Raw genomic sequence first — 26972 nt, forward strand, 5'->3', positions numbered from 1 at the left:
GAGACATGTATAGTCTTCACTTTGAGTTCACACAACATAGCCTACCTAACTAATAACTAATGGCTAATTACCTAAATTATGAATTATTGTATATTATTATTAAATGTTATTAAGCATAATTAATAGGTTGAAAATAGCTTAAATGATCAATTTACGCTTTATAAATTATCTTGTAAACCCTACTGTCATTATCATAATAATAATTTATAACTGAATAGCATAGTAATGAGTATTCCTAAAGAACAATGCCTTGTAAATGCTGAATTGACCGCGCAGTCACTATTCACTACTTCTGTATTAATGCTTCTAAGCTGCAGTAGATCGAAAGTGCTGCTATCGACCACACAATCTAACAACAAACAGCGGAATATGAGAGGGTCCTGTTCTGGAGGCTGTGAGGTTTCCATATGATGTTGTGGAATGCTTATGGTTTTGTCGCCGAGTTGATTATTATGGGCTTTATAAACGTGACACTTTATCTTACATTGCATTGAACAACTTATAAAAAGCCCTGTCCCCTCTCTTCTGTATCTGGGCTGCTTACTGATAACTGGACTACAGTTCTTCACTTCTCCACTTTTGTATGGCTTCATGTGCTGTGAGGGAGGGTTGATAGGCAGTCCTGTTGTGTTTTGATGTGGGGATTGGGGACAACCATTTAATCAGGCTTCATTGCCCATGATGCACCAATCAGCGGTCATTTCAAAACTGCGCCAATTGAGCGCGATAGAGAGAGCGCGCGAGAGAGCGAGAGAGCGAGAGAGAGAGAGAGAGAGAGAGAGAGAGAGAGAGAGAGAGAGAGAGAGAGAGAGAGAGAGAGAGAGAGAGAGAGAGAGAGAGAGAGAGAGAGAGAGAGAGAGAGAGAGAGAGAGAGAGAGAGAGAGAGAGAGAGCTATAGGAGGACGAGCCGTTCAGTCGGTCAGTGTTCGGACGGGGGACTACAGACCGCTGTTTTAACTGTGGTAAGTTCTATTATTTGATGACTTTAGGAAAGCTCTGTTGACTGGATGGATTAATTTAAACACTGCGAACACGTGCAGGAGTTATTGTAGTGCCTCGACTATATGTTGTATATAGTCACAGGTTATGTGGAATAGCGTTAATTTGTCAGATATGATTAGGCTATATAAATTGTGCTGATTCCTTATCGAAATGCATTTAAGTGATGTTGTGTCTTGCGCTCCAACAAAGATTCCAGGCAATATGTAGGTCTTATAGGCTGGTGCATTTAGGGGCTAGATTGCAATATTTTTTTCACTGCCAAATATTCAAAAATCGCACTGCTGAGATAAGTGTGTACTTGTAGGCTAGCCTACAGCCTATAAAAGCAGTTTCAGTTGTTTTTAAGTATAAAAAGTGATCGTCCACGAAGGGGATCTAAATGTAAGATGAAACCATCCAACTTTCCATTCAATGTAGATAACAACACAACATGGGATTGTGTGTGTGTCTACGAAGCTCTTCAATAACCTGGTTTATTGGATCGTGTTCTACCAGGTCATGTACAGCCTCGCTGTTCAGAGACACGCCGGATCACCACTTACGTCTGTGTTGTTGGGCTTGAGGTTATAATAATATTTAAAAAAAGAGAACACGAGAGGGAGAAAGCGAGAGAGGCAAAAAAAAAAAACGTTTTCGCGACTTTATTGATGCTGCGGTCTATCACTTCTGATCGCCGTCCTCTGACGACCTGCTGTGCTCCGACTCCCTCCTCTCTTCAACATGAACCATAAACGAGTCGCAGGATGATGGTTGGATTGGCTGTCATGTCATACCGTGCATTCATCTCTTCTGTTTTGCTATTTTTGTGGATGGAGGGCAACTTGAAGATATGTCTGTTACACAATAGTAATGTATCATTAAGTAATATTATCAGTAGTCTCGTGTTTTTTTAACTGTGCAAGGGTTAGTATTAATTCAACACTTTATTCTTCTCAGATGATCCAACCGCAGTAGAACAGTAGAAACAGCTCAAAAATAGAAGGGAAAATACCGCGCGTTTGATATGCGTTTAATTTAGGATTGCTTGCATGATGTTGAACGATGGCGTACTGGCGGACACGGTGGTGTTTAGCATTTATTTCCATTTTCACAATGTTTAAATGTACTTCAATATTGCATCCCTTCATTGTTTTGCATCCGCCTCAATGGTTACCAGAGCGCATCTGTTTGGGGACATGGAGTGGATGAGGGCTGCGTCCACACACGCATGCATTGGGCTGGTCCATGTGGCATCTATCATCACTCCCGCTTCCATCACAATAATGATTTTAAATTAATTTCAGGCCATTTGAGGGTTTGACCTGAGGCATATTGGTTGGGCCGGGATACCTGGAGGTCTAGGGTTTATATAACACATTCAGCTGCTTACCTTTCACACCACAACATTCCAAAAACAAATATTGTTCTTCTTACTTTATCTAAACAGGGCATATAGGTTTTTACTCAAATACTATTTTATGCAAACAAATCAATCCAGTTCAGATTTCCGCTAGGATTGGGCTTTAAAACAAAAACAACCATGCACGTTTTATTACAACGCAAGCCAAACAACATCATACAAGCATTCACAGATAAAATGCTCTCTTAGACTTAACTGATGCTGCATTACTCTCCTGTTCAGAGACAAGGATCATTAGTCTTATGTTCAGACTGAGACAAGCTTCTGTCCGTTGGCATGCTTTAACTAACACCTGCTTTGTTGTAGTGCCAATTTGACGCTTACAAATGTCATGGATACAGCACAATGAAAAACGTTGATTGTGTTTCTCTATGACAAATCTCGCTCAAATCTGCACATCCAGGATCATTTATTGCTAAACATTTAAGAACACATGTGGGCATTAGCAGCATATCTCCTCTACCATCAGACATTAAAAGAGAGCAATTAACTTTTTTGGCTTGCGTAATGTGTTAGTTATCATCAGCATTCATGGGTAAATGAGTACCCTTTAGTCTCTGAGGAAGTTAATATCATTCAGGGTTGACATGATGCAATCTTAGAGAAAGCTCCAATCTAGTTGGAGATAATGTCACACTGTATGCAAATCAAGCCATTAAAAGGTCCTATTTGCAAATTGACTTGTGAATCCTAACGGAGTAGTGTGTGTGTGTGTGTGTGTGTGTGTGTGTGTGTGTGTGTGTGTGTGTGTGTGTGTGTGTGTGTGTGTGTGTGTGTGTGTGTGTGTGTGTGTGTGTTTGTGTACGCCTGCTGCCTGCTGTGACTGATTGTGCTTGCATGCATGCAAACACAAAGACAATATAAAGGAGATATCCGATCAAAGCTAACTGCAAACTCACCCTCTCTCTCTCTCTCTCTCTCTCTCTCTCTCTCTCTCTCTCTCTCCTACTGTCCTTACAACACCTCTGAAACTTGTGTTGCTTGTGTTGTTCTGTGTACCTGTATGTCACACACACACACACACACACACACACACACACACACACACACACACACACACACACACACACACACACACACACACACACACACACACACACACACACACACACACACACACAATCTCACATCCCATGGGGGGCTTACCCCTACCAGCAGTCAGCACTGGTAAGCAGTTTGTTTGAAGACAACCTTTCCTGCCTTGTTTTCCCGTGCGCTTCACTGCTCCCCCCCCTTCAAACTACCGCTTCACTGAGTAATAAGAACGATGTGTTTGCAAATAGTGGAATTTCCTGTTTATCAAATACCAATACCAAAAAGGTTTGGTTTAATGAAGCGACCAGAGCATATCAAGGCTCTGCTGACCCAGGAGCGATCGGTCTGTGTACAGCTTCAGCAGCTGCAGTGTGTTTGTGTGGTAAAGGCATTGAATCAACATCTATTGAGCATTGATACAGGCGTTTTTAGTGAAATGTACAAAGATCTACAGTGAAAGTGTTTTGTCTCTGAATTTTGTCTGTACTACCTGATTTACATAAACTGTATGTTTTTCATATGGGTAAAAAAACGATCCCGACAACTAAATGCAGTGAAGAAAGTAACTGTGAGTTTCTTGAGCCTGTGTTTTTTACATCGGGTTCCCAGACTGTAAAGTGCTTTGTGCTGTTATCAGGTCAGTGGAGAGGCTTTGTTCACCAAAGCCCACTGTTTGTGTCCTCTGTCTCGCTTTATAGACCCCCTTAGACAACACAATACACAAACACACACTCATTTTGGGGCAGTAGCATTGCTACAAGTAGTGACCTTACTAGTTTAACTACTTTTTTCTGTAATGTGTTGGTAAAGTCACTGTTTTCTATATCAAATAGCTTAGCTCTTTTATTGATCCAGTAGCATGTTAGCGTCAACACAAGGTACATTTCCCGCACAGTGGAGCACAGTGGAGCTTTCTGCTGCAGTATGAAATAAATAAGTGTAAGTACCCGATGATAAACATTGGAAGACGTGAGATGTTCTATGTCAATATTACTGCTTCCGTATGACGGGGACACCACGTACCTATCATGAGCTGTTGCTCCGACCATTGACGCACACACACAAAGACCCGACACACAAAGTGGATGCAAAGACGGCACAGGGAACTTTGTCTCCAGGTTGACTTCGCTTACGATTGGAATGAGAGCTTCTTTAATCCCGTAAACACCTGTCAATCTGGCATGGCAATCATGGTTAGGTTCTCCGGTTAGTGTTTAATAAATTGTGTCACTAACGATTGAACTGGAATATTTTTACCCGGTATCTGTTTGAAAGACAAGTATATTGATCCCAGAGATAGCATTGAATAATCATGAAGTTGATGGAAAAACAAGTAGCTTCTGATGTAGTGAACCACTTTTGCCCTGTTTTGTAGTTTAGCGTGCTACATTTCCTTGGGGAAGCTTCCGCGTAGTGAAGCTTTATTTAATGCATTGCTCACTACATTTAGCAAGTAGCTTGCCCAAACAACACTGCACACACACACACACACACACACACACACAAACACACACACACACAAACACACACACACACACACACACACACACACACACACACACACACACACAATCTAATACAAAGACACGCAAAGACCAAATATTTATATATCTTATTTCCATACAAAGACCCACAAAGAGCAACCACATGCACACACAGATACTAACTCTATTATAGCTAAAGTTGGTGAGATTTGTTTGGTTGAGAGGGACATATTTTTAGGCTCTTTCTGTCGTAATTGACTGCAAAGAAAGATTTGAGAAGATAGAGCATTGATGTTTGTGACACAGCCACAACAGCAAAACTGTACAGGTATATTATGGGAAATGCCTGCCTTAAATTATCTAAAAACAACTAGACCTATGTTCTATATTCTGTTGAGTTGTTATCATTATCCAAATTTTCTACAACAATGGCTGACCCACAGAAATACGTAGTTTAATTTAGGCCCAATCCCATTTCTACCCCTTACCCCTTCCCCTTACCCCTCCCCCTTATTTTGAAGGGGTAAGGGGAAGGGGTAAGGGGTAGAAATGGGATTGGGCCTTAGGATAATGGTCCTTACCTGGTTACCTTGGTGAGGTTTCATGTTGATGGCATCAGGGACCGACTCGCCTTCGGGCATACTGGGCATTTTCCCAGTGGGCCGACGTGCTATTTGGGCGGACCGTCCCGACACTTTAAATTATTTTTATATTGGTCTGACCGGCCCATAAAACCAGTTGATCAGCGGCCCGATTGACACTGACACCAATCACTTCTCTTTGGGTTTCATAACCAATGGGTATCGGCCCTGGTGGCCCTGACAGACGCTAGATTGGTTAGATAGGTTTGGTTAGATGCTGAATTACTGTGATGGAGTGGTGGAGTATACCCTTTTGTAGTGTCGATAATTACACGTTTTGGAAGTGTTTAATGTGTCCACTCTCAAGGATTCCCGTTAACTCATTGAATGGCTTAAGGTACGTGGTTCTAAAGAGTGGAACAGTTGGTATACACATTCAAGATACTGAAAAGACAGAAAAGATGTGCATTATCGAATGAGTTGGGCCGGTCTGGTCCAAAATGTCATGGACGATTTTTTTCCTAGGAAATACGCAAAAACAGTAATTCAGCAGAGCTAAAATTTACACATCGATCCAGCTTACTAGTTACCCTTATGCTATAAGTGTCTCATGCCAACCACCAAGCTAATGCATTCTTTCCCGCACACAGACTTTACTTGGGCAGGTCATTATTAATTAGAATTTTTCCTCCGTCTGAGAGAACAACGTCATCAGTGTCATTTATTTTTATATTTAAAATTGGTGAAATGCTATTTCAATGTGTTGCTATGAGCAACACATTGACAGCAGGCCGCCTGTGAATGGCCAGTGTTCACTCTATGCACACTCATCACCAAAACATGACGATGCACGGGAGGACATTTTTTTGCTGGCTGTTACCTGCAGAGAAGATGGCAGTCCAAATTCCTGTATAGAATCAATCCGAGTACAGAAATCTGAATATAGAATGCCCCAACAATCCAATCTAAACAGTGTCTACATCTCAACGAGTACTTGTTGCTTGTATTCATTGTCAACTCATCCGAGGACATGAGTCTCATCAGATAGATGACATGGTGACATGGCAGTAAAGCCAACAGTTTCCATGCAACTTCACAACATCATCAAACAATAACTTTTGTTTTGGTTTCGTTGAGAAATCCCGAGCGGCATAAATAACATTACACCATTAAATAAATTGGTCTTTAAGTATTGTGTATTTTCATAAAAGATCAATTTCTGATCATAGGTCAAAGGGTCACTTCTGACGTCAACCGTTATCCTATATTCCCATTATTTAGGGTCCACGGGACCAAGGCGGACACCAACTTTGGAACCTCGTCCAGTGATGAGTGAGGAAGATGAGGCCATAAGCCATGTTTCCACAAAAATGACCCAGGACTATTAGTCTCAGGAACAACATTTCAAGAGACCCTCGAAGGTTAGGCAAATGAAGGTCCTTTTTTTTCAGGCACATAATGAATGGTTTTGGGGTTTGAAGCAAATATGTGGCATTTTCCAATTAGAGTTGTCTGCATTGGTCCCTTCGACCCAAATTTAGGGTAAAATAGGGTTGGGTTTGAATAAACACAAAGTCATCTTAAAAATACATTATTTACTCGTTCCTCATGCCTCAGAATATGTGTACACTCTGGGTGAGACAGGAGAACAGTGTTTTGGACCGATTCACTTCTAACCAGGCAATCACGACTACATATTCAGTCAGTTCAGTTGTTTTGTATTTGTTGTTTAAAGTGTTGCTATCCTCTGCCAACATGTATATATTTGTTCCAATAAAAATCATGACTGAGGAATGGGGCTTGCACAACCTTGCCGTTTTTATTTAATGTAGTTTTCAGTGTTTTACAACAGAGAAGGTTGTCTATCTAAGATGGACATTTGTGAAGTTATTTGCCATAAGTGAAATCTGTTGTTGTTAATTGTATTTCTTAACCGTTGCTAGTTGCAGCTTGGCAAACGTAATTTTGTTGATACCCAGAATAACAAATCAATTTAAGAATGAATGTTGCTTTGATAGTGCTGCTGAGCCATTCTTCTTTCTGAGGTCACTTCAGATAACGCTTGCTTTGCTCAGCCAATCATCTGACTGCATCTGGGACTCACAAGTTGGGCAGAGATAGAAAAATGCACATTCTCTCTATCTTAATCAATATCTTTCCTGAACCTGCGAAAGTTCACTGTATGCTTGACCCCAACATCGCCACTACCCTTACTACCAGAGATCTTGAGTCAGCCCCCTATCACCTCTATCCCTCTGTCTATAAATCTATTGCTCACTTGCGCGCTCTCTCTCTCTCTCTCTCTCTCTCTCTCTCTCTCTCTCTCTCTCTCTCTCTCTCTCTCTCTCTCTCTCTCTCTCTCTCTCTCTCTCTCTCTCTCTCTCTCTCTCTCTCTCTCTCTCTCTCTCTGAGATTCTTGATGTCACTGGTCACTGGTTACAATCCATTTATTAATTAGTCCTTTTAAAGAATGGCCTTACCCTGTCAATGTGAGCTGTTCTTTTTAGTTTTGCAGATTATTCTAAATTCTAAAGAGTCCTAAACAGCTGGATGCACTATACCAAGGATTGACTCACTATACCAATACTATTTCTCACTAAAAGGTCTGAAGAATACAGTGTCCAACAATAACATGTCGTATAAGCTTAAATATAATCTTAAATGCTAAACTTTGATGGCAGCATCAAGTCCCTACATGAACAGGGACTCCTTACAGAGTTGGCAGAATGCTCCCAAAGGAAATGGATTAAACATCTGCTCAAATAGTTTCAGGGCTGCAATTGATGTTGTAGGCTAGACTGGGTAGCCCCGCCTATTTTTCTAGTTTCGATATGTTTTTGCGGTAGACAATCACCAAGCTGACTTTTCCCCCTGGCGCGCTATTGGCTGGTATAACACAATGATGACAGCGAATCTACGGCAAGCAGCCAATTGTGTACAGAGTCATTTGAACTAGGCCCATTGATCACGCCTCTTGGCTGAAGAAAAAGACAGCAGCTTCCCCAGACCAACATGCAACGATTGAGCTTGGTCTGGCAATAGCCTGACTAATTGTAGTGTGTATTTCAAATAGTTTCATTAATCAACAGTACACTTGTAATCCCTTCCAAATGATCAAATGATTGAAATAACCATTCTATAGATTAAATCAGTCTATATCAACATTTTTGACAAATGATTTAAGCTTAGCTCCGGAGAATGTGGTGCGGAGATGATCCGGCGTTGCCCTTTCACACATGCAACATACCAACACACGCCGGAGATAAGCCGCATCAGACATGTTCACACGTATCAGAGATACTCTGGATACTCTAGGCAAGGGCTGGCATTCATTGAGGCCTATCCGCAATATTAACAGACGAGGGGGGCAGAAAGAAGTTGGAAGGCAAAATACAGACAAGACGAGAAACTGTTAGTGTGTATGAAGCAGCTCCCGGTTCAACGCCAGTCGCATGATGAAACGTCATCAACGCCTCAGCCACACGCCCTCCCGCTCACTGGGAATTGTCCCGCTCTCTTTGGAGGGGCGCATTCGGACATTTTACACATATAGCCCCTCCAGGTATCCGTAGAATGTCCGTTTAACATTGCATGTGCAGGGTCATTTGAACGTAAAACATGTAAGAGAGCACACAGAGATATTGCTTTGGCTGTCATTGGGTGGACAATTTAAATAATTGATATGCCATTTGCCATTTCTTTACCATCTGTTAGGTCTGTTAACCATCCGTTCTTCACTTTCTACAATTTTTACAATCTTAACATACAGAACCCCCCCCCCCCCCCATATACACACACACATACACACACACACACACACACACACACACACACACACACACACACACACGACACACACATGGTCTTGTGCACCTTCCCTGACATTGGCTGGGTGTGCATTTGCTAATTGTTCTTCTCTTTTGGGTTTCAACGCTGCTTTCCTCCTGATCCCGATCCTCTTTTCCCTCTAATCCCTATCCACTCCCCCTTCTCCCCCCACACCACTCTGCTGCTGCTTATATAATGCTCTAAGTCCACAACCCCATGTGCCTCCAAAGACACCATCTAAGACTAACTGTTGTTGATGCGCAAGGCAACGCCATTCTGAGCTTCATGGAGCTCCATGTATATGTGGGTGCGCACACACGCAGGCACACACACACAAACTCATGCATGCACAATCCGGCACACATTTACCACACGCACCCATAGCCATTAATTACAAAGCTTCTCCAAATGTAATCCCTCATGCAAATTGTACGTTCCTTTAAGCCTTAAAAAGGGAGCGGCAGTGTAGATATGCAGCTTGTAAGTGTATGTCTGTGTGTGTGTGTGTGTGTGTGTGTGTGTGTGTGTGTGTGTGTGTGTGTGTGTGTGTGTGTGTGTGTGAATGCGTGTGTGTGTGTGTGTGTGTGTGTGTGTGTGTGTGTGTGTGTGTGTGTGTGTGTGTGTGTGTGTGTGTGTGTGTGTGTGTGTGTGTGTGTGTGTGTGTGTGTTTGTGTGCATAGACAAGTGGGAAAGGACACATGACCTGCCTTCTTTTTCTATCCTCCTATTGTCTATATAAAATACAAACACACACACAAACACACTAATAAAGAACCAGTTGTAAATGCTGTCCGTATAATTCTCCTGGAGAGCTCCTGGCACAGGTTTACAACTGAAAACTTTTGTATGGAGCCTCATTGCCATTTCATGGTCATTCTTGAAGAACCTTGTGAATATAGCCTTGTATTTTATAGATAAGATATCATACTCTCAAAACCTATACATCCATACATACGACTGACATTACTGTGTTGAGTTGCCTGTCGTGTGCCACATCACAGTATGATGCAAACGAACAGAGATCAGAGCAAATAACCCTAACACAGCGTTTGTGTGAATAAATTAGCATGTTAACATGCATATAGATATACCAACCGTAGTCGGATCAAAGCAAAGCAAATGCAAGTGCAATGTAAGTCGTCGAGTGCAATTTCCTGGGCAGTATCTCACAATGAGCTACCTGACACTGCTTAATGATATTGTGCATGTACTGTATACATTAAATTACATACTCGTACTACTACATGCTTCTACTAGTACATACTAGGAAAGGGTTGCACATTGTATGAAAAAGATCTCAAAGGCAGCTTTATTCAAATTTCCAGAATAGTACTTTTTTTTCTGTTTGTCAGTATACATTGAAAACCCAATAATGTCCATTTGCCATTTAAAATAAATGTTAACATAAAAAGAATGTGTAAGTAGTGATTTATATTCAGGACTTGTCTATAAGCAATACATTTCTGAGCTCTACAAACAGAGTGCTGCTGAATTAGGACACGACCGGGAGGAGATGGCTAAGTGATTATTTATTGAACACAAACACGGTTATATAATAAGGTAACCATCTTATTTTAGCGAAACAAATAATTTTACGTTTTATATTTATGGTCATTTCAATGTTTGGAATGTAAAGCTATGCTTTCAGCAAAGAGGGAAATGTACTTTAACCAGAATATCAGTAAAAAGAATGTTTGACTACACGTCCTTCAGACAAACTGTTCATAGCTGCTACCAGTTTGTGTATCAATTTGTTTCAATATCAAAGATTTCTCTCTAGTGCCAAAGGGCGAACCTTGTCATCTTAACTGGCATATGATTGGCTAGGGAAAAGACTGCAAAGCCCTATAGGTTGATGGACTGATACATCCACAGGCTAGATATGCAACATGTGATGTGTGAGATATAAGGATACAAGGACAGCCTGCCAAGTGGAGGGGTACTAGACTCCCTGGCTGACTGACGGATGATTTCTCAAAGCTCAACCAGTCGGTTGTCGCACTTGATGGCATCTTCGTCAGAGAAATAAGGGTACTGCTACAAACAATGCCGGCATAAAGACAATGGAAAGGGTTTCGTTCTGATGTCTGCCATTATCACACACTCGCACAAGTGTCCGCAAAAAGTGAATTTGAAAAACATGAAAGTCTGGAAATTCAGGGAACCCTGTGAGTTTGTTTATGGTTTATTCATACGAGGATGCTGAGCTTCACAGTCCAAAGGACTGAGGCGCAGTGTGTGTGTGTGTGTGTGTGTGTGTGTGTGTGTGTGTGTGTGTGTGTGTGTGTGTGTGTGTGTGTGTGTGTGTGTGTGTGTGTGTGTCGTGTTCTGGCTAGGAAGCGTCGAACAATGTTGGCCGCTTTCAGATGGGGGCTAGCCTGTTCTGACGGGGGGAGACATTTGGTTTAGCTCCTGTCACACACGCACACACACACACACACACACGCATACACTTAAACACACACACACACACACACAGGCACGCACACACACACACACCACACACACACACAAACACACACACACACACACACACACACACACACACACACACCACACACACATACAAACACACACACACAGACACACACAAAAACACACAGGCTGGGCAACCTGGGGCTGACATTCTCCTTTTTTACCCTCTAATTGGTCCTATGGGAGTTGTCAGAGGTCTCAGTGGCTGTTTGCAAGGTGGCAACACACACACAAGCCCACCTTCTTAGGCACACAATCCCGCACTGCACACTTGAAAAACAAGGAAAGGTGACAGCAAAAGGGGGTTGAGGGGTGAGGGGGTAGGCAGGAGAGTACGAAGGGCTTAAGAGAAGACAGTGATAATGATGCTGGACAGTTGTTATGGCCAGTGAAGGTCATCCCTTCCTAATCGGAGCCCAATTTACTGCCATATGGGAGAAGAACCAAAAGTATCAACCTCTGAACGCTAGAAATAGTTGTAAGGCTTTGAAACCTGTCACAGTCTGTTTTATTAATAGCCTTCTGAGACAGCTGCAAAAATTGAGTAAAAAAGGAAAGGAAATCGCCAATGTCAAAATGTACTCAGAATAAAATCACTTTGGTAACAAAGTAAGAACTGATTTTATTTTAATTTCGGAGAGATCATTATTTTAACATTCATTTTGTAACAATTATGGATTTCATACCAATAAGATGTTCTATTATTTCCTTGTATTGTAGAAAATACATTTAAATAAATTCACCTGTAAGAAGTAAGAAAGGACACATTTTGAACTGAGACGCCACCAGGACCTGGGAAATCTAATTTCATTCACTCAACCAGCCATGAAGGGTTTTGTACAAAATAGCATTTTGTTTTTCATGTTTGGTGCTCAAATAAGGAGCTGGAAGCAAGGGTAGAATGAAGTAGAATAGAATAAGTAGAATAAGTGGAATGCTGAACTTCAAGGAAAACAATGTTGAGCAAAGTCCAGGACAGACATACTTGTCTTAGTGCGTGTGTGTCGTATGCCTCTGTGCGTGCGTTTGTGTGTCTGCGTGTGTGCATGCATGTTGTGAACATCAAATTGAATAATGCTTGTAGTTGTAGGACGTCATCACTGCACAATATACAGATCAAATGCAGATGTAACATCCCCCCCCCCCAGCCAAATCCACTGTACCATCGCCCATACACACACACACACACACACACACACACACACACACACACACACACACACACACACACTCATAAAATCAAAAACTATCATGATCAAGTTGCTTTCAAATAGCAGAATGATTGAACTGGAAGCTAATTGGCAGCAGACTGTGTTAGCCTCGGCGACTTCAGTCTCCTGTGATCTCTGTAATTGGATTGGAGTTCAGACACGGCGCATATCAAAAATATGGCAAGCTATGTGACTGTTTGGGACTCCGGGTTTGATTTTCTTTTGCAACATCTTTTTTGACAAAATGCAGATACACACATGTACACATGCCACACAGACTTCATAGTGGCGCATGTTCAGACCAACCTACACCTCAATCACGCTGAAATAATCTGTAGCCGCCCTCACTCCCCTTTACACACACACAAACAAAAACACACACACACACACACACACACACACACACACACACACACACACACACACACACACACACACACACACACACACACTCAACTAGAAAATGTACCACAAGCCACAAGTTTGTTAGTGCTATTCACACACACTCACACACACACGTGAGTCTATTAAGTTAGTCAGAGAAAATGAAAATGATTGTTTGTGTTTGTGTTTGTGTGTGTTTGTGTGTGGGAGTGTATGTGTGTTATTAGGATTTAAGAAATAGAATTATTGAGGATACAACAAATTGCTTTTATGTAATTACAACTATTGACAAGAACGTTGTGTTAAATGGTGCCGAAAAATGGGATTCCTATTTGGTTTTCAAAAAGTGTTTCACGCCTTTTGTGTTTTTCTTTGAGTGTTATGTCTGAATGAACGAGCATTGTAGACCTGCCTGTGGTGACTGTAAACAGCAGCAAAATGCCTCAAAGTGGGTATTTTTCAAACCTATTAATACAGCCGGCACCATGGTGGAAAGGGGAACAGAAACCAGGTCATTGTTCCCCCATTTCAAGCGAGACATTATCAAACAGCCCCTAGTAGAGGGAAAAATACATATTTCCTAAAGTAATTGCTTTGAAGTGTTTCTTTAGTGTTCTTCAGTGTTGCAGTTGTGTATTAATGTATTGATTCTGTTCTGTTTACAAGTGAAAAAGGCAGTTTCACGATGTAGCTTTGGAGCAATATCGAGAAGCCAATATGCAGTCATATCAAGAAAACATTTTCAGTTACTTTTATCCTTCAAATCTAAGGTTTAGCATCTCCTGCTGGTCGTGATTAACTCATGAGCTGCTTGGTGTAGGGCTTGGTAGTGGTTCATGTGCTGCCAGTGGATGTTTGTCAACACACACACACACAAACGCACGCACACACACACACACACACACACACACACACACACACACACACACACACACACACACACACACACACACACACACACACACACACACACACACACACACACACACACACACACAAACACACACATACACAAAAACACATGATATATTAAGGCTTCCAAACATTGGGGCAATTTCAGCTACATTTTCTATATACTCTGAAAACTAGGGATGAAAAGGTTACCGGTCTTACAGTATACCACGGCAAAACTCATGACGGTTATCATTACCGTGTCAAATTGAATTATTATTATTTGCGTGATAATAATTGAACCGCGTTTAACCGTTAAACCAGTAACCTTTTCATCCCTCATCCACGTCAACCAAAGTAAGCGACAGTGGACGCAGGCGTGCAGGTGCAGCACACAACGGCAGTTTGTTGAGCATTTAATGAAGAACATGTGCGAGGGCAGCACCTCCGGAGAGGTCTCTCATCTGTGATGTGCACCAAGTTTGACACCCATAGAAAGATGAAATTCTTCATCTATAGACTATCATAACCATAGTTAGCCACACTAAAGACAATTCCAACCCCAAACGAAATGAGCATGGAATAAAAAGAGAAAGGAAAAAGAGATATTTTAAAACTGCACATGCACAGCAAAAGTGATGTTTTTCACATAATTTGATCTACACAAACCATGTATCACGAAAGCTAAGAATCCCAGATTCTATCATTCCAAACAATATCACACACTAAAACATAGAGGCAAATATACAGGATAATCCAATTTTGTAACTAACATGGTTTTCCAAATCAATGTATGGTAGCTAACAGAGGGATTCAGGGGAAATAGGTAAATTGCCTTCAATCAGAACACACGTTCTTCATCGCCATCTGGTGGCCGTATAGAGCAATTGCTATCGTTTAGCTTGGTTTCATTCAATATTATTTGCAATGAACTTCAATCGAGGGTTCAAGTGTCAAAATTGTACATTGGTTTCTCGAGATGTCTATCCATTTGTGTTGCTGTTGTCTGGTCAACATTGCATTGTATTATTTGAATGTTTATGCAAACAAAAAATGTATATCGCTCCTTTTTCTTTGGTTTTCTATTTGAAACTGATTTCAGTGTGTGTATAAGTACTTTTTGAAAATGTCAGCACATAATAACAATACCACGATAATACTGATAACATTGATCACGTTGGTCACGATAATCGTGATATGAAATGTTCATACCGTTTCATCTACACTCATTTGCTTGGGGGTCCTTGGCCTTTCCATGGTTTTATGACCTGGCTTATACATACTGGTATTTTTGCAGCTTGCACTTGTTTTCTCATGTCAGTAGTAGGTGACATTTTATTTTTTTTAGGTGACAATAGTTAAAAAAAAAGAAGCAAAACATGAATAACATCATGTTAAGGTTATAGGTTGCGTGACATTCAAGGGGAAAGTTTGAATTTGTTACACTGCAACTGGGTTGACATTAAGATGAAGATCTAAAATGTGTGTAGTGAAATGCGTGCTGCCAAATCAATTTCCCGATGTCATGCTATTCCCAGAGACATCAAACTATGTAGTTATCTCTGTCTCTTTCTCCTTCGTCTACAGATCCTATCTTCAACCCAACAGAAAACCCCATGGACTTTGTTTGACAGAGACGTCTGCCATTCAGCGTGAACCACAGCTACAGGAAACATGAGGCCCGGCTATGTGGGCTCTGGGCTCCTGACCCTGCTTGGTCTGTTTCTAGCTGTGGACGCCCTGTCTCTCATCAGAGCCCGAGAAAGAGATATTACAGCAAGCGGCACAGAGGGGAGGAGAGACAGGAAGCAGGACGACAGAACAACCAATGAGAGGACATGGCTGAACCGGGTGAAGAGAGGATGGATGTGGAACCAGTTCTCCATCCAAGAGGAGTACACAGGAACTGAGTACCTGTATATTGGAAAGGTACGTGATGCAGCCGCACTGTCAGGGAGCACACTATGTCACACAAGTAGGGTGCACACTGTAACACATGTAGGGTGCACACTGTGTCACACATATAGGGTGCACACTGCGTCAAACAAGTTGGGTGAACCCTGTGCAAAACTAGTACCAGTACGTTGAAGACTGTTCAACACTCGTACCAGTAGGTAGAAAAATTTATCAATAGTACCAGTAGGGTGAACCCTGCGTCACAACGATACTGGGACAGATGATTACACATGAGTATGAGTGCACTCATCTTGTGTAACAATAGTACTACTTGGGTCCATCACCTCCCAAGGGAAGTTATACTACATAAAACACTCTATGCAGTCAGTAAGGTACAGGTCAACTTTAAGTGAATCATAACACATACACCGGGTTGGTGGCCCGACCTCCTTCATTGCAATGATTTCAACAGGAGATTACTATTTCATGTCATATTTACATGTGACCTTTGTAACTTGAAAAAGATAGATGATTAAAGGCAGACTCTCATTTAGGTAGTCCCATTGATATCGACTGCTTTTTTTTTTACTGTGTGTGCCAATCCCCATGTCAATGCCGTATAAAAACCGGACCGGTCCTCTGTGCCTCAGTGTGGCAGAAAATAGCTACTAACCCTTCCTTTTACTTTTAGTCCCCTAATTACTAAGTACTTACCAGTTCAATATATGGTAGATTATCATATATAATTGGGTAAATACCACTGTAAATATTGAGGTAAATACAGAGAAACTACAGCTGACGTTCTAAGAAAATGGCCTCCACTATTACCCATCAACTCAATGAAATACAGTGTAATTGATATAATTGCATACTCACAGGGAAGTCGGCAGCTAATTCTGAGAAACACCTCCTCTATTCCCCGTCCATCAGAAAGCCTCAGAGGCTCCACCGGCTTCAGATCCACAGATCCCTGGTGCTCGGCTTTCACTCCGTTGTCATGAGTGCTGATTCTCCCTGGACGGTCACTCACGCTCAATGCTCGATCTCAGCTTCCTCAAGTGACAGAACGCCCCTAATCATAACCGTTAACACATTCAAAGGTTTCATGGTGGTGGTGGTGGGCACAGTGGGGGGGGGGGGGGTTGGTCTGTAGTGGTTGAATGATTTGTGATGTGATGTTACTGTGTCATTGTAGCATTTAAAGCAAGATGAAGAGGAAGAGAAAGAGCTCCCAATATTAGCCTGGATACATACAGAGCAGAAAACATACAGAGTCCTAGGTATCTTCAACTCACACCTCCGGCGGAGCTTTTCTGGCATTCCTGTGGAGGTTGGGGGCATTGAGCCGGAGTGGGCGGTGTTCAAAGCCTCCATTGCTGAAGCTGCGGTGGCTAGCTGTGGCCTCAGGGTCTTAGGCTCCTCAAGGGGCGGTAACCCTCGGACACCGTGGTGGACACCGGTGGTCAGGGAAGCCGTCCGACTGAAGAAGGAGGCCTTCCGGGATATGATATCCTGGAGGACTCCTGACTCGGTTGCAGGGTACCGACAGGCTCGAAGGGCTGCAGCGGCTGCCGTGTCGGAGGCTAAGCAGCGGGTGTGGGAGAAGTTCGGAGAGGCCATGGAGAAGGACTTTCGGTCGGCACCAAAGTGTTTCTGGAAGACTATCCGGCACCTCAGGAGGGGGAAACGGGGAACCATCCAAGCTGTGTACAGTAAGGATGGGACTCTGTTGACCTCAACTGAGGAGGTTGGAAGGAACACTTTGAGGAACTCCTGAATCCGAATAACACGCCCTCTATGTTGGAGGCAGAGCTCGAGGTTGATGGTGTTTCGTCGTCAATTTCCCTGGTGGAGGTCACTGAGGTAGTCAAACATCTCCGCAGTGGCAAAGCCCCAGGGATTGATGAGATCCAGCCAGAAATGCTAAAGGCTCTGGGTGTTGAGGGGCTGTCATGGTTGACACGCCTATTCAACATCGCGTGGGAGTCGGGTACAGTGCCAAAGGAGTGGCAAACCGGGGTGGTGGTTCCCCTGTTCAAAAAGGGGGACCAGAGAGTGTGTGCCAATTACCGGGGTATCACACTTCTCAGCCTCCCTGGTAAAGTCTACTCCAAGGTGCTGGAAAGGAGGGTTCGGCCGAATCGTCGAACCTCAGATTGAAGAGGAACAATGCGGTTTTCGCCCCGGACGTGGAACTACGGACCAGCTCTTCACTCTCGCAAGGATCCTGGAGGGGGCCTGGGAGTATGCCCATCCGGTCTACATGTGTTTTGTGGATCTGGAGAAGGCGTATGACCGGGTCCCCCCGGGAGAAACTGTGGGAGGTGCTGCGGGAGTATGGGGTAAGGGGGTCTATCCTCAGGGCCATCCAATCTTTGTACTCCCAAAGCGAGAGCTGTGTTCGTGTTCTCGGCAGCCAGTCAGTTTCGTTCTCAGTGGGTGCTGGTCTCCGCCAGGGCTGCGCCTTGTCACCAATCCTGTTTGTGATATATATGGACAGGATATCGAGGCGTAGTCGTGGTGGGGAGGGGTTGCAGTTCGGTGGTCTGAGGATCTCGTCACTGCTTTTTGCAGATGATGTGGTCCTCATTGGATCATCGGCCTGTGACCTTCAGCACTCACTGGATCGGCTGGCGGCCGAGTGTGAAGCGGCTGGGATGAGGATCAGCACCGCTAAATCTGAGGCCATGACTCTTAGCAGGAAACCGGTGGATTGCTTACTCTGGGTAGGAAATGAGTCCTTAGCCCAAGTGAAGGAGTTCAAGTACCTCGGGGTCTTGTTCGCGAGTGAGGGTACTATGGAGCGTGAGATTGGCCGGAGAATCGGAGCAGCGGGGGCGGTATTGCGTTCGCTTTACCGCACCGTTGTAACGAAAAGAGAGCTGAGCCGCAAGGCAAAGCTCTCGATCTACCGGTCGATCTTCGTTCCTATCCTCACCTATGGTCATTGAGGGCTCGGGTGATGACCGAAAGGACGAGATCGCGGGTACAAGCGGCCGAGATGAGTTTTCTCAGAAGGGTGGCTGGCGTCTCCCTTAGGGATAGGGTGAGAAGCTCAGCCATCCGTGAGGAACTCGGATTAGAGCCGCTGCTCCTTTACTTAGAAAGGAGTCAGCTGAGGTGGTTCGGGCATCTGGTAAGGATGCCCACTGGGCGCCTTCCTTGGGAGGTGTTTCAGGCACGTCCAGTGGGGAGGAGACCTCGGGGAAGACCCAGGACTAGGTGGAGAGATTATATCTCAACACTGGCCTGGGAACGCCTCGGGATCCCCCCGTCAGAGCTGGTCAATGTGGCCCGGGAAAGGGAAGTCTGGGGCCCCCTGCTTGAGCTGCTCCCCCCGCGACCCGACCCCGGATAAGCGGATGACGATGAGGATGAGGATGAGGACATACAGAGCAAATTCAAACGACTCAAATGTAACACACAGTGCTCCAGGGTGATATGGATGGGGTTCAGTGAGAGACAGAAGGGGACAAGGTGGAAACGATGAGGAAACGAGTGCAGACGATTAGAGAAGGGGAGAATCCCAGAGACACCTCAGATAAAAAGAAAGGAATAAGGGGAGTATGTTAAATTTAGTTGGAGAATCGAGAAAAAAATAACTAATTGCAGAGGAAGCGAGAATGAAAGACACAGAACCCCGACGACAGAATGTAGGCATACATACGCACAAACACACACACACACACACAACACGCATATAGGCGCAGTCACACTCTCACAACAATGCACCCAGGAACACAAACCCACACACACGTACACACACATGCACACTCACACATTGCAATACCACCCCAAACTTTCTTTCCCTTCACCCTCTCAACACTCTCCCTATTGTTGTTTTTTTTGTCTCTCATCAATCTTTCATTGAGTTTTCTGCAGTTTTGGTTGAAAATAAAGAAAGTGCAGACTGGCCTCAGGGTGTGAGGCATGACCCAGGAAGGAAACACAACACACTTCTTAAAACACAGAAGAGCAGGGACGGATGGAGGGGGAGGAAAGAGGAAGAGGTGACAAAGGTTGCCTGAGCAAGAAGAATAAGGAAAAAACAGCCTCAGTTTTTACAGCACATATCCCTGCAGTCAGATTGTAATTCATAGTAAGTGTTTTATTGGAGAATGCTTGGTAGTTATACTTGGTTGAAGTTCAAACGGAATCATCTGTTGGTTGAATAACCTTAATAATTGTATGAGTATATATGACATTCAACCTGAATTAAATCGGTTAATCCCAGCAATGGCCATTTTTTGGTTGTGAGTTGCTGATTTCTTACTTGTGATTCTGTAATATCTCATTTGCGTTAGACTGATGCACAAAAAGAGAGAGACAGTCATGGACAGACAGACTGATCGAAAGACAAAGACAGCCGGGCAAACAAAGACGGACAGACAAACAGATACACCAACAGTGAGCCAGGCGTGCACGTTACGTGGACGATGCCATATTGGCCTGTGGATGGACATTAGCAGTAACAGCCACACCAGCCTTGTTGCTAGCGGACTCTAGATCATGTTTGTGGGACGGATCAGATGGGACAGGGGCTGGTTCAGTGGTGGTGGGGAGGGGGTTGGTGGCAGCGGTACAAGCTAAACTCAGCTTGTCTGGCCGTTGCGAGGTACCCGTTTTCTAATTAGAAACAGAGAGTACAAACTTGCCACTTTAGTATGAGCAGGGTTGCGCCAAGCATGTGTCTGAAGTAGAAAACAAAGAGACAGAAATTAATAGGAGCAGCACCGCCAATGTATGTCTAAAGGTGTGTGTGTCTCCATACAGCTTCAATCGGACATGGACCGGGGGGATGGCACGGTGAAGTACGTGCTGTCTGGCGATGGGGCAGGCAGTGTTTTTGTCATCGATGAGAATAACGGGGACCTCCATTGCACCCGCCGCTTGGACCGCGAGGAGAAGGCCTACTACACGCTGCGGGCCACCGTGGTCAACAAGCGCACAGGGCACCAGCTGGAGCCCGAGACGGACTTTGTGATCAAGCTTCACGATATCAACGACAACGAGCCCCAGTTCAGCCAGGAGGTTTACACTGGGAGTGTGCCGGAAAGGTCTGAGATAGGTGTGTAGAGAGAGGTGTGTGCCTTCACATAGTGAGGTCAGGGTGGAACTCCTTTGAATTCATGATTCTACTTATTGAACATATAATAATAATAATGTAAGGATATTATTTAATAATAATTCAACAGCCAGAGGCCAAGACAAGAAGAAAAGGAACAGAAGAAATTAACACAGTCTGTTCCTAAATGTATCCATTCTAACGCTATCCCTCTCGCTTATTACCTCTGTCTGTCTGTCTGTCTGTCTGTCTGTCTGTCTGTCTGTCTGTCTGTCTGTCTGTCTGTCTGTCTGTCTGTCTGTCTGTCTGTCTGTCTGTCTGTCTGTATGCGTGGCATGTGCCCACGTGTCTAGGCACATCCATCATTCAGGTGACGGCTAATGATGCTGATGACAGCATGTATGGGAACAGTGCCAAGCTGGTGTACAGCATCAGCCAGGGACATCCCTACTTCTCCGTGGACCCCAACACCGGTAACAAGCACACAGTAACCCTTCTCTTCATGAACAATGCTGGCAATACTGGAAAACTGCTTTTTTTTGCGTGGAATCACTGTTCTAAGATGATGGCATAATTTCCAGACTCAAGGGTCAAGTGTGTTAGTGTCACATCACAAATATCCACCGACGAGAGGGAAATTATTCTGTGCAAAACTTCCTATGACTTCAGCCCAATGGTTACAAGAATTTAAATAAGACATAAATAAAAACAAAAGCCAAATGATGTGTATTAATGTAAACGATATAAAATAGTGTACCAAGATATATAAATAGCTTATAGTGCAAAATGGCAAATGAGTAGATATGAGCAGCCCTCTTCTGGAAGGGCTACAGACATGGTGTTGTAATCAGTGCTACCCTTCATGGCTCAGGGACACAGGCGAAAGTTGGTATTCTGCAGGGAGAACATCCAAACATTCAGATGGACAATGGAGTGAAAGCATCAACACTCAATTAGTCAGTCTGACGACATGAGACTTGGTTTGATAACATAGGAAAAAACTGAATCCTAATGCAGACCGTTTACATTAAAATGACCAAAGGTAGGAGCCAGCCCCCGGCTCACCCTGAGTCTACCGGGTTAGCATCCAAGGGACCTCTGCACAACCAGAACAAAGACAACAATTGTCATTAAAAAACATTTTTAATCAAATATAAATGTATAATACTTCAATATCAAAACCTGAGTCCAGCATCACTTTGTATAATTGGTACGGTAATCTCTTGCAGTCATCTGGTTTAAGGAGGGTAAAAGGTAAATAAATAAACCACAGTGCCAGAAAAACAATCGCTTGGGCCAGGGAGTGATTACTGTCGGGCCTGGATTAAAGAGCAGTGATACTCCTGGGACTGCATGCATTTGATACTGAGAGGGTTAGCCCATCTGCTAGCCGCAAGAGCCAAGGGAGGATCTCTATGTTGATGGATTAATCAAATGATACCAGATACGAGAAGAGAGTATCAAAGTGACAGAATTATAGTCACTGGAATTTACAACTACTGTGAATTAAATGGGATTAGATGAAAGGAGTGTTATTTTGCAAGCAAGGCTTACACTCGCTTGCTACACACTACTACTCACAAACACACAACTGAAAATGAAGATGAATGAATTAATCTTCATGTTTTCCCATAAAATGAGCTGTGAATGCTGGCTATTACTCAAGCCAGAAAATAGGAAAATACTGCAACAATAACCACTGAATGTTGCTGTGTACAAGTTATATAAATATGGACAGAAGATGTGCTCTATTCTGATGGTTTCCCCACTGCGAAGCACACTTTCCTCTCCGGGGCTATATTGCTGTTCAGCATTTCATTCTAATCTTATCCTCAGTTTTTAATACATTTTAGTCGAGATTAACCCAGGATCCATTCATCACAATGCTGTGTAACCCAATACATCCCTTCACATCTGAATGAAGTGGTTCTATTCCGTAGTAGTGTAGTTATTCTCTAGCTGGTGTATTAGTGCAGTTGGTCACAGGAATGAACTGTGAATGACAGGACTGACATGTGGAGCACCTGAATGTGAACCATGTTGTGTGTGTGTGTGTGTGTGTGTTGCCCCCCAGGTGTGATCCGCACGGCGCTGGGCCCCGGGGACATGGACCGGGAGCAGAGGGAGACCTACCAGGTGGTGATCGAAGCCAAGGACATGGCCGGGCAGAGGGGGGGGCTGACCGGGACGGCCGTGGTCAACATCACCCTGACGGACGTCAACGACAACCCCCCGCTGTTTACACAGAGTAAGACACTACACACACACACAGACACACACACACACACACACACACACACACACACACACACACACACACACACACACACACACACACACACACACACACACACACAAACACACACACAGATGTATCCATTGTACTCCTGGATGGCATTGTGGTTCTCTAGTGGACCCCTAGTGGTAAGATCCTGTTGAAGCAGAGCAGCATCTGCACATTGTCCATTCCTCTTCTGTTTTAGTCTAGTCATGACAATCCATTCGGCTAGGTGTCCTTGAATGCTTGATCGAAAAACCTAGGCTTTTAAAGTTAAACAAATATAAGGTTTTATGTAAAGGCACACACACGAATGCACTGCATACACTCTCTGGCTTTTCTTTGATCGTTTTCCTGTGGGAAGCGGACAGATTGTGTCATTATTCCAGTGTTTATGTCACAAAGAATATGTGAATGTACATACACACATACACGCACACGCACGCACAAGCACTCACACACACACTTATTCTCAGCCAATGAACATGAAATAAATCCCTTCTCAATGTGTGGAGAACATCCTGCCAGTCCCAAAGAAACGACTATCCAGGCATGTTCATTTGTTTAATTCTTTGCCTTGACTCCAAGGAAAGACAGCACTTATCATCTGCACTGGGACTCCACTGAACGTAGTGTTCATCTGTTTCTGTTCAGGTATATTCCAATTCAGTGTCCTGGAGTCGTCCCAAACAGGCACACCTGTGGGCCGGATCCGAGCCACAGACAAAGACATCGGAGAGAATGCAGAGATGTTCTTCACCATCGCCAGTGGGGACGGCATGGACATGTTCGACATCTCTACAGACCAGGCCACCCAAGAAGGAGTCATTAGCGTCAGCAAGGTCGGGATATGAACCCAGGATGTTTCCACCTTCGTCAAATCATCGTTATCTTTTAATTTATTTTTTTACTAATTATGAACAACTGGCTCACTGGCTCACAAAAAAAGAAATCTCAAAAAGAAATTAAAAACAGTGGTTCCGTAGTGGATCCATTTATGGTACTCAGATAGACGGATGACCAGTTGTTTAATCTGCAAGTCTCCATCCAATTCTAACAGACAATGTGCATGTCTCCCCATCCAGTCATTATCCTTTGGATTGTATTTTTTTATTGATGATTATGGCTGAAAAGATTATGGCAAAAATCGGTATCTCTGAAAATTTGAATATTGTAGAATCAAAGTGTCCTGCTACTTACCTCAAAACACCTGCAAAGGTTTCCTGAGCCTTTAAATGCTCCCTCCGTCTGGTCCGCAGGATTAATAATAATGGGGAAGACTGCTTCCTTGATAGGCAATTCAAAAATGTGTGTGTGCTTCAAAAGGAGTTGACTGAGGCAGGAGCCACCACAGACAGACGTATCCAGGACATGGGCTATTACAACTGTCGCATTCCTGGCGTGAAGCCACGCTGATCTAAAGACAACGCCAGAAGCGTCTTACCTTTGCTGAGCTAAAAATAGCTGGTCTGTCGCTCAGTGGTCCAAAGTCCTCTTTACAGATGAAAGTCGATTTTGCATTTCAATTGGAAATCAAAGGTCCAAGAGTCTGGAGGAAGAATGGTGAGGCACAGAATCCAAGTTGCTTGAAGTCCAGTAGGATGTTTGCTATAGGACATATGAGAGGAAGCATTGAAGCACCTCTCCTTAGCGTTTAGAGAACAGCTGCCATTGGATACTTCTGGCTAATTTCACACAACCTTCCTTAGCAGAAACATATTCTAAATCAAAATCAAGAGATTTAACAGGAGTTTTTCTTTGCGCTGCTGCGGAGTCAGACGTTAACCTTGATCCCTGTGAAGGCTGGCGCCTTCATGACAGAATGTGTTTTAGAGCACATGTCAAACCCATTTCTTTGCATATTGTACATTTAACTAACGACAACAACCCCTTTCTCCCTGGCAGCCGTTGGACTACGAGAGGAAGCGCTCCTACACGGTGGAGATCCAGGTCCAGAACACCAAGGTGGACCCCCGCTTCTCCTCCCCCGGCCCCAAGGGCGTGGCCACGGTGCGCATCGGCGTGGAGGACGTGGACGAGGCGCCGCTGTTCAGCGCGGCCAGCTACCTGATGGAGGTGAGGGAGGACGCCACGCCGCGGGCCGCCGCCGGCTCCGTCAGCGCCCAGGACCCTGACGCCGCCCACAGCCCCCTCAGGTAACTAACTCACTCACTCATCCACTCACCCCCTCACTCCATCACTCACTCACTCATTCCCTCACTCATTCACTCACTCACTCACTCACTCACTCACTCACTCACTCATTCCCTCACTCACTAGCTCACTCACTCATTCCCTCACTTATTCCCTCACTCATTCACTCACTTATTCCCTCACTCATTCACTCATTAACCAACTCACATGCAGTCTTTCTCTGCAATGTTCTGGAACATTTCTTTCATTGGGTCGTGGGGTCATGGGGTCACGTGTGAACGGGAACAGGGATCATTTGTGGACCTCTGTCGATAGGTGTGAGACAGAGGTACTTTAAGGAAGAGGCCCCCTGACTAAAGGTTGATTAATCCACTACAACAGCTCTGGCTCCCTCTGGCTTAGGGCTTTCAAGCACAGTGTCGAGAACGTAGCAAGGCAAGTCAGGAGCAGAGCTAGAAAGGTCAGTAACAGGGCTAGGCAGGTCAGGCTCAGGAACAGGGCTACAAAGGAACAGTGCTACACAGGTCAGGAACAGGACAGGAACAGGTCAGGAACAGGTCAGGTACAGGTCAGGAACAGTGCTACACAGGTCAGGAACAGGGTTAGACAGGTCAGGAACAGGTCAGGAACAGGGTTAGACAGGTCAGGAACAGGACAACACTGCACTTTTATCCAACTATTTGACATTATTTAAATGGTTTGGAGGTTTTTACTGTTGCACTTACTCCATTCAGACTTTAAACAGTTGGATGTCACAATCTCAGCTATTCAAGATTTCTAAATGTCTTAAACTATGAAGCTTTATTTAACATGTTTATTGAACACACCAAGTTTGTACAGGAAATGCATTTTCTAAAAGAAATATTTGCTCTTCCCTTGAGGGCTGATCCCAGTTTAATGTCAAAACATTAGACATGCTCAGGCATAATAATAATTAACATGTTTGCCAGCTAATGCATGTAATACCATAACATAACTTAACTTTGGAGCTAGTTAACTCGCATTCGGTTGATTTGCCACATTAACACACAATCTCTTAATGGTTGTAGGATTAATATTCTACTGTCCACTGCTTTCTAATTAAAATGAATTGTCACCCTCACACGTTTAACAACCTTCCCACACAAACGTATTCGTTACATAATAATATATATCCCATGCATGTCCACTTGCATGGGTTCTTTGGGCCTGACATGCACCTGTGCAAATATGCCCTCCCTGGGTTTGTTACTTTGACTTATTGAAGTGATCAATATCTTACAGAAACACTTCACTTGGTTCCAACACCA

The 26972-nt window shown here is 43.8% G+C and overlaps 1 protein-coding gene across 1 annotated transcript in view; it reads left to right on the forward strand.

Annotated features, from left to right (window-relative positions):
* Positions 1-881: 881 nt before the first annotated feature.
* LOC130387572 (cadherin-6-like) overlaps positions 882-26972 on the forward strand; it is a 34332-nt gene continuing 8241 nt past the window's right edge. Inside the window, exons 1-7 of the mRNA XM_056596739.1 lie at positions 882-962; positions 15878-16219; positions 20960-21254; positions 21605-21724; positions 23326-23499; positions 24184-24371; positions 25435-25685. Coding sequence (XP_056452714.1) covers positions 15965-16219; positions 20960-21254; positions 21605-21724; positions 23326-23499; positions 24184-24371; positions 25435-25685 — 1283 coding nt within the window. The 5' untranslated portion in view covers positions 882-962; positions 15878-15964. The remainder of the gene's footprint in view (positions 963-15877; positions 16220-20959; positions 21255-21604; positions 21725-23325; positions 23500-24183; positions 24372-25434; positions 25686-26972) is intronic.

This window comes from Gadus chalcogrammus, chromosome 8, assembly GCF_026213295.1.
Source record: "Gadus chalcogrammus isolate NIFS_2021 chromosome 8, NIFS_Gcha_1.0, whole genome shotgun sequence".
Classification (NCBI taxonomy): domain Eukaryota; kingdom Metazoa; phylum Chordata; class Actinopteri; order Gadiformes; family Gadidae; genus Gadus; species Gadus chalcogrammus.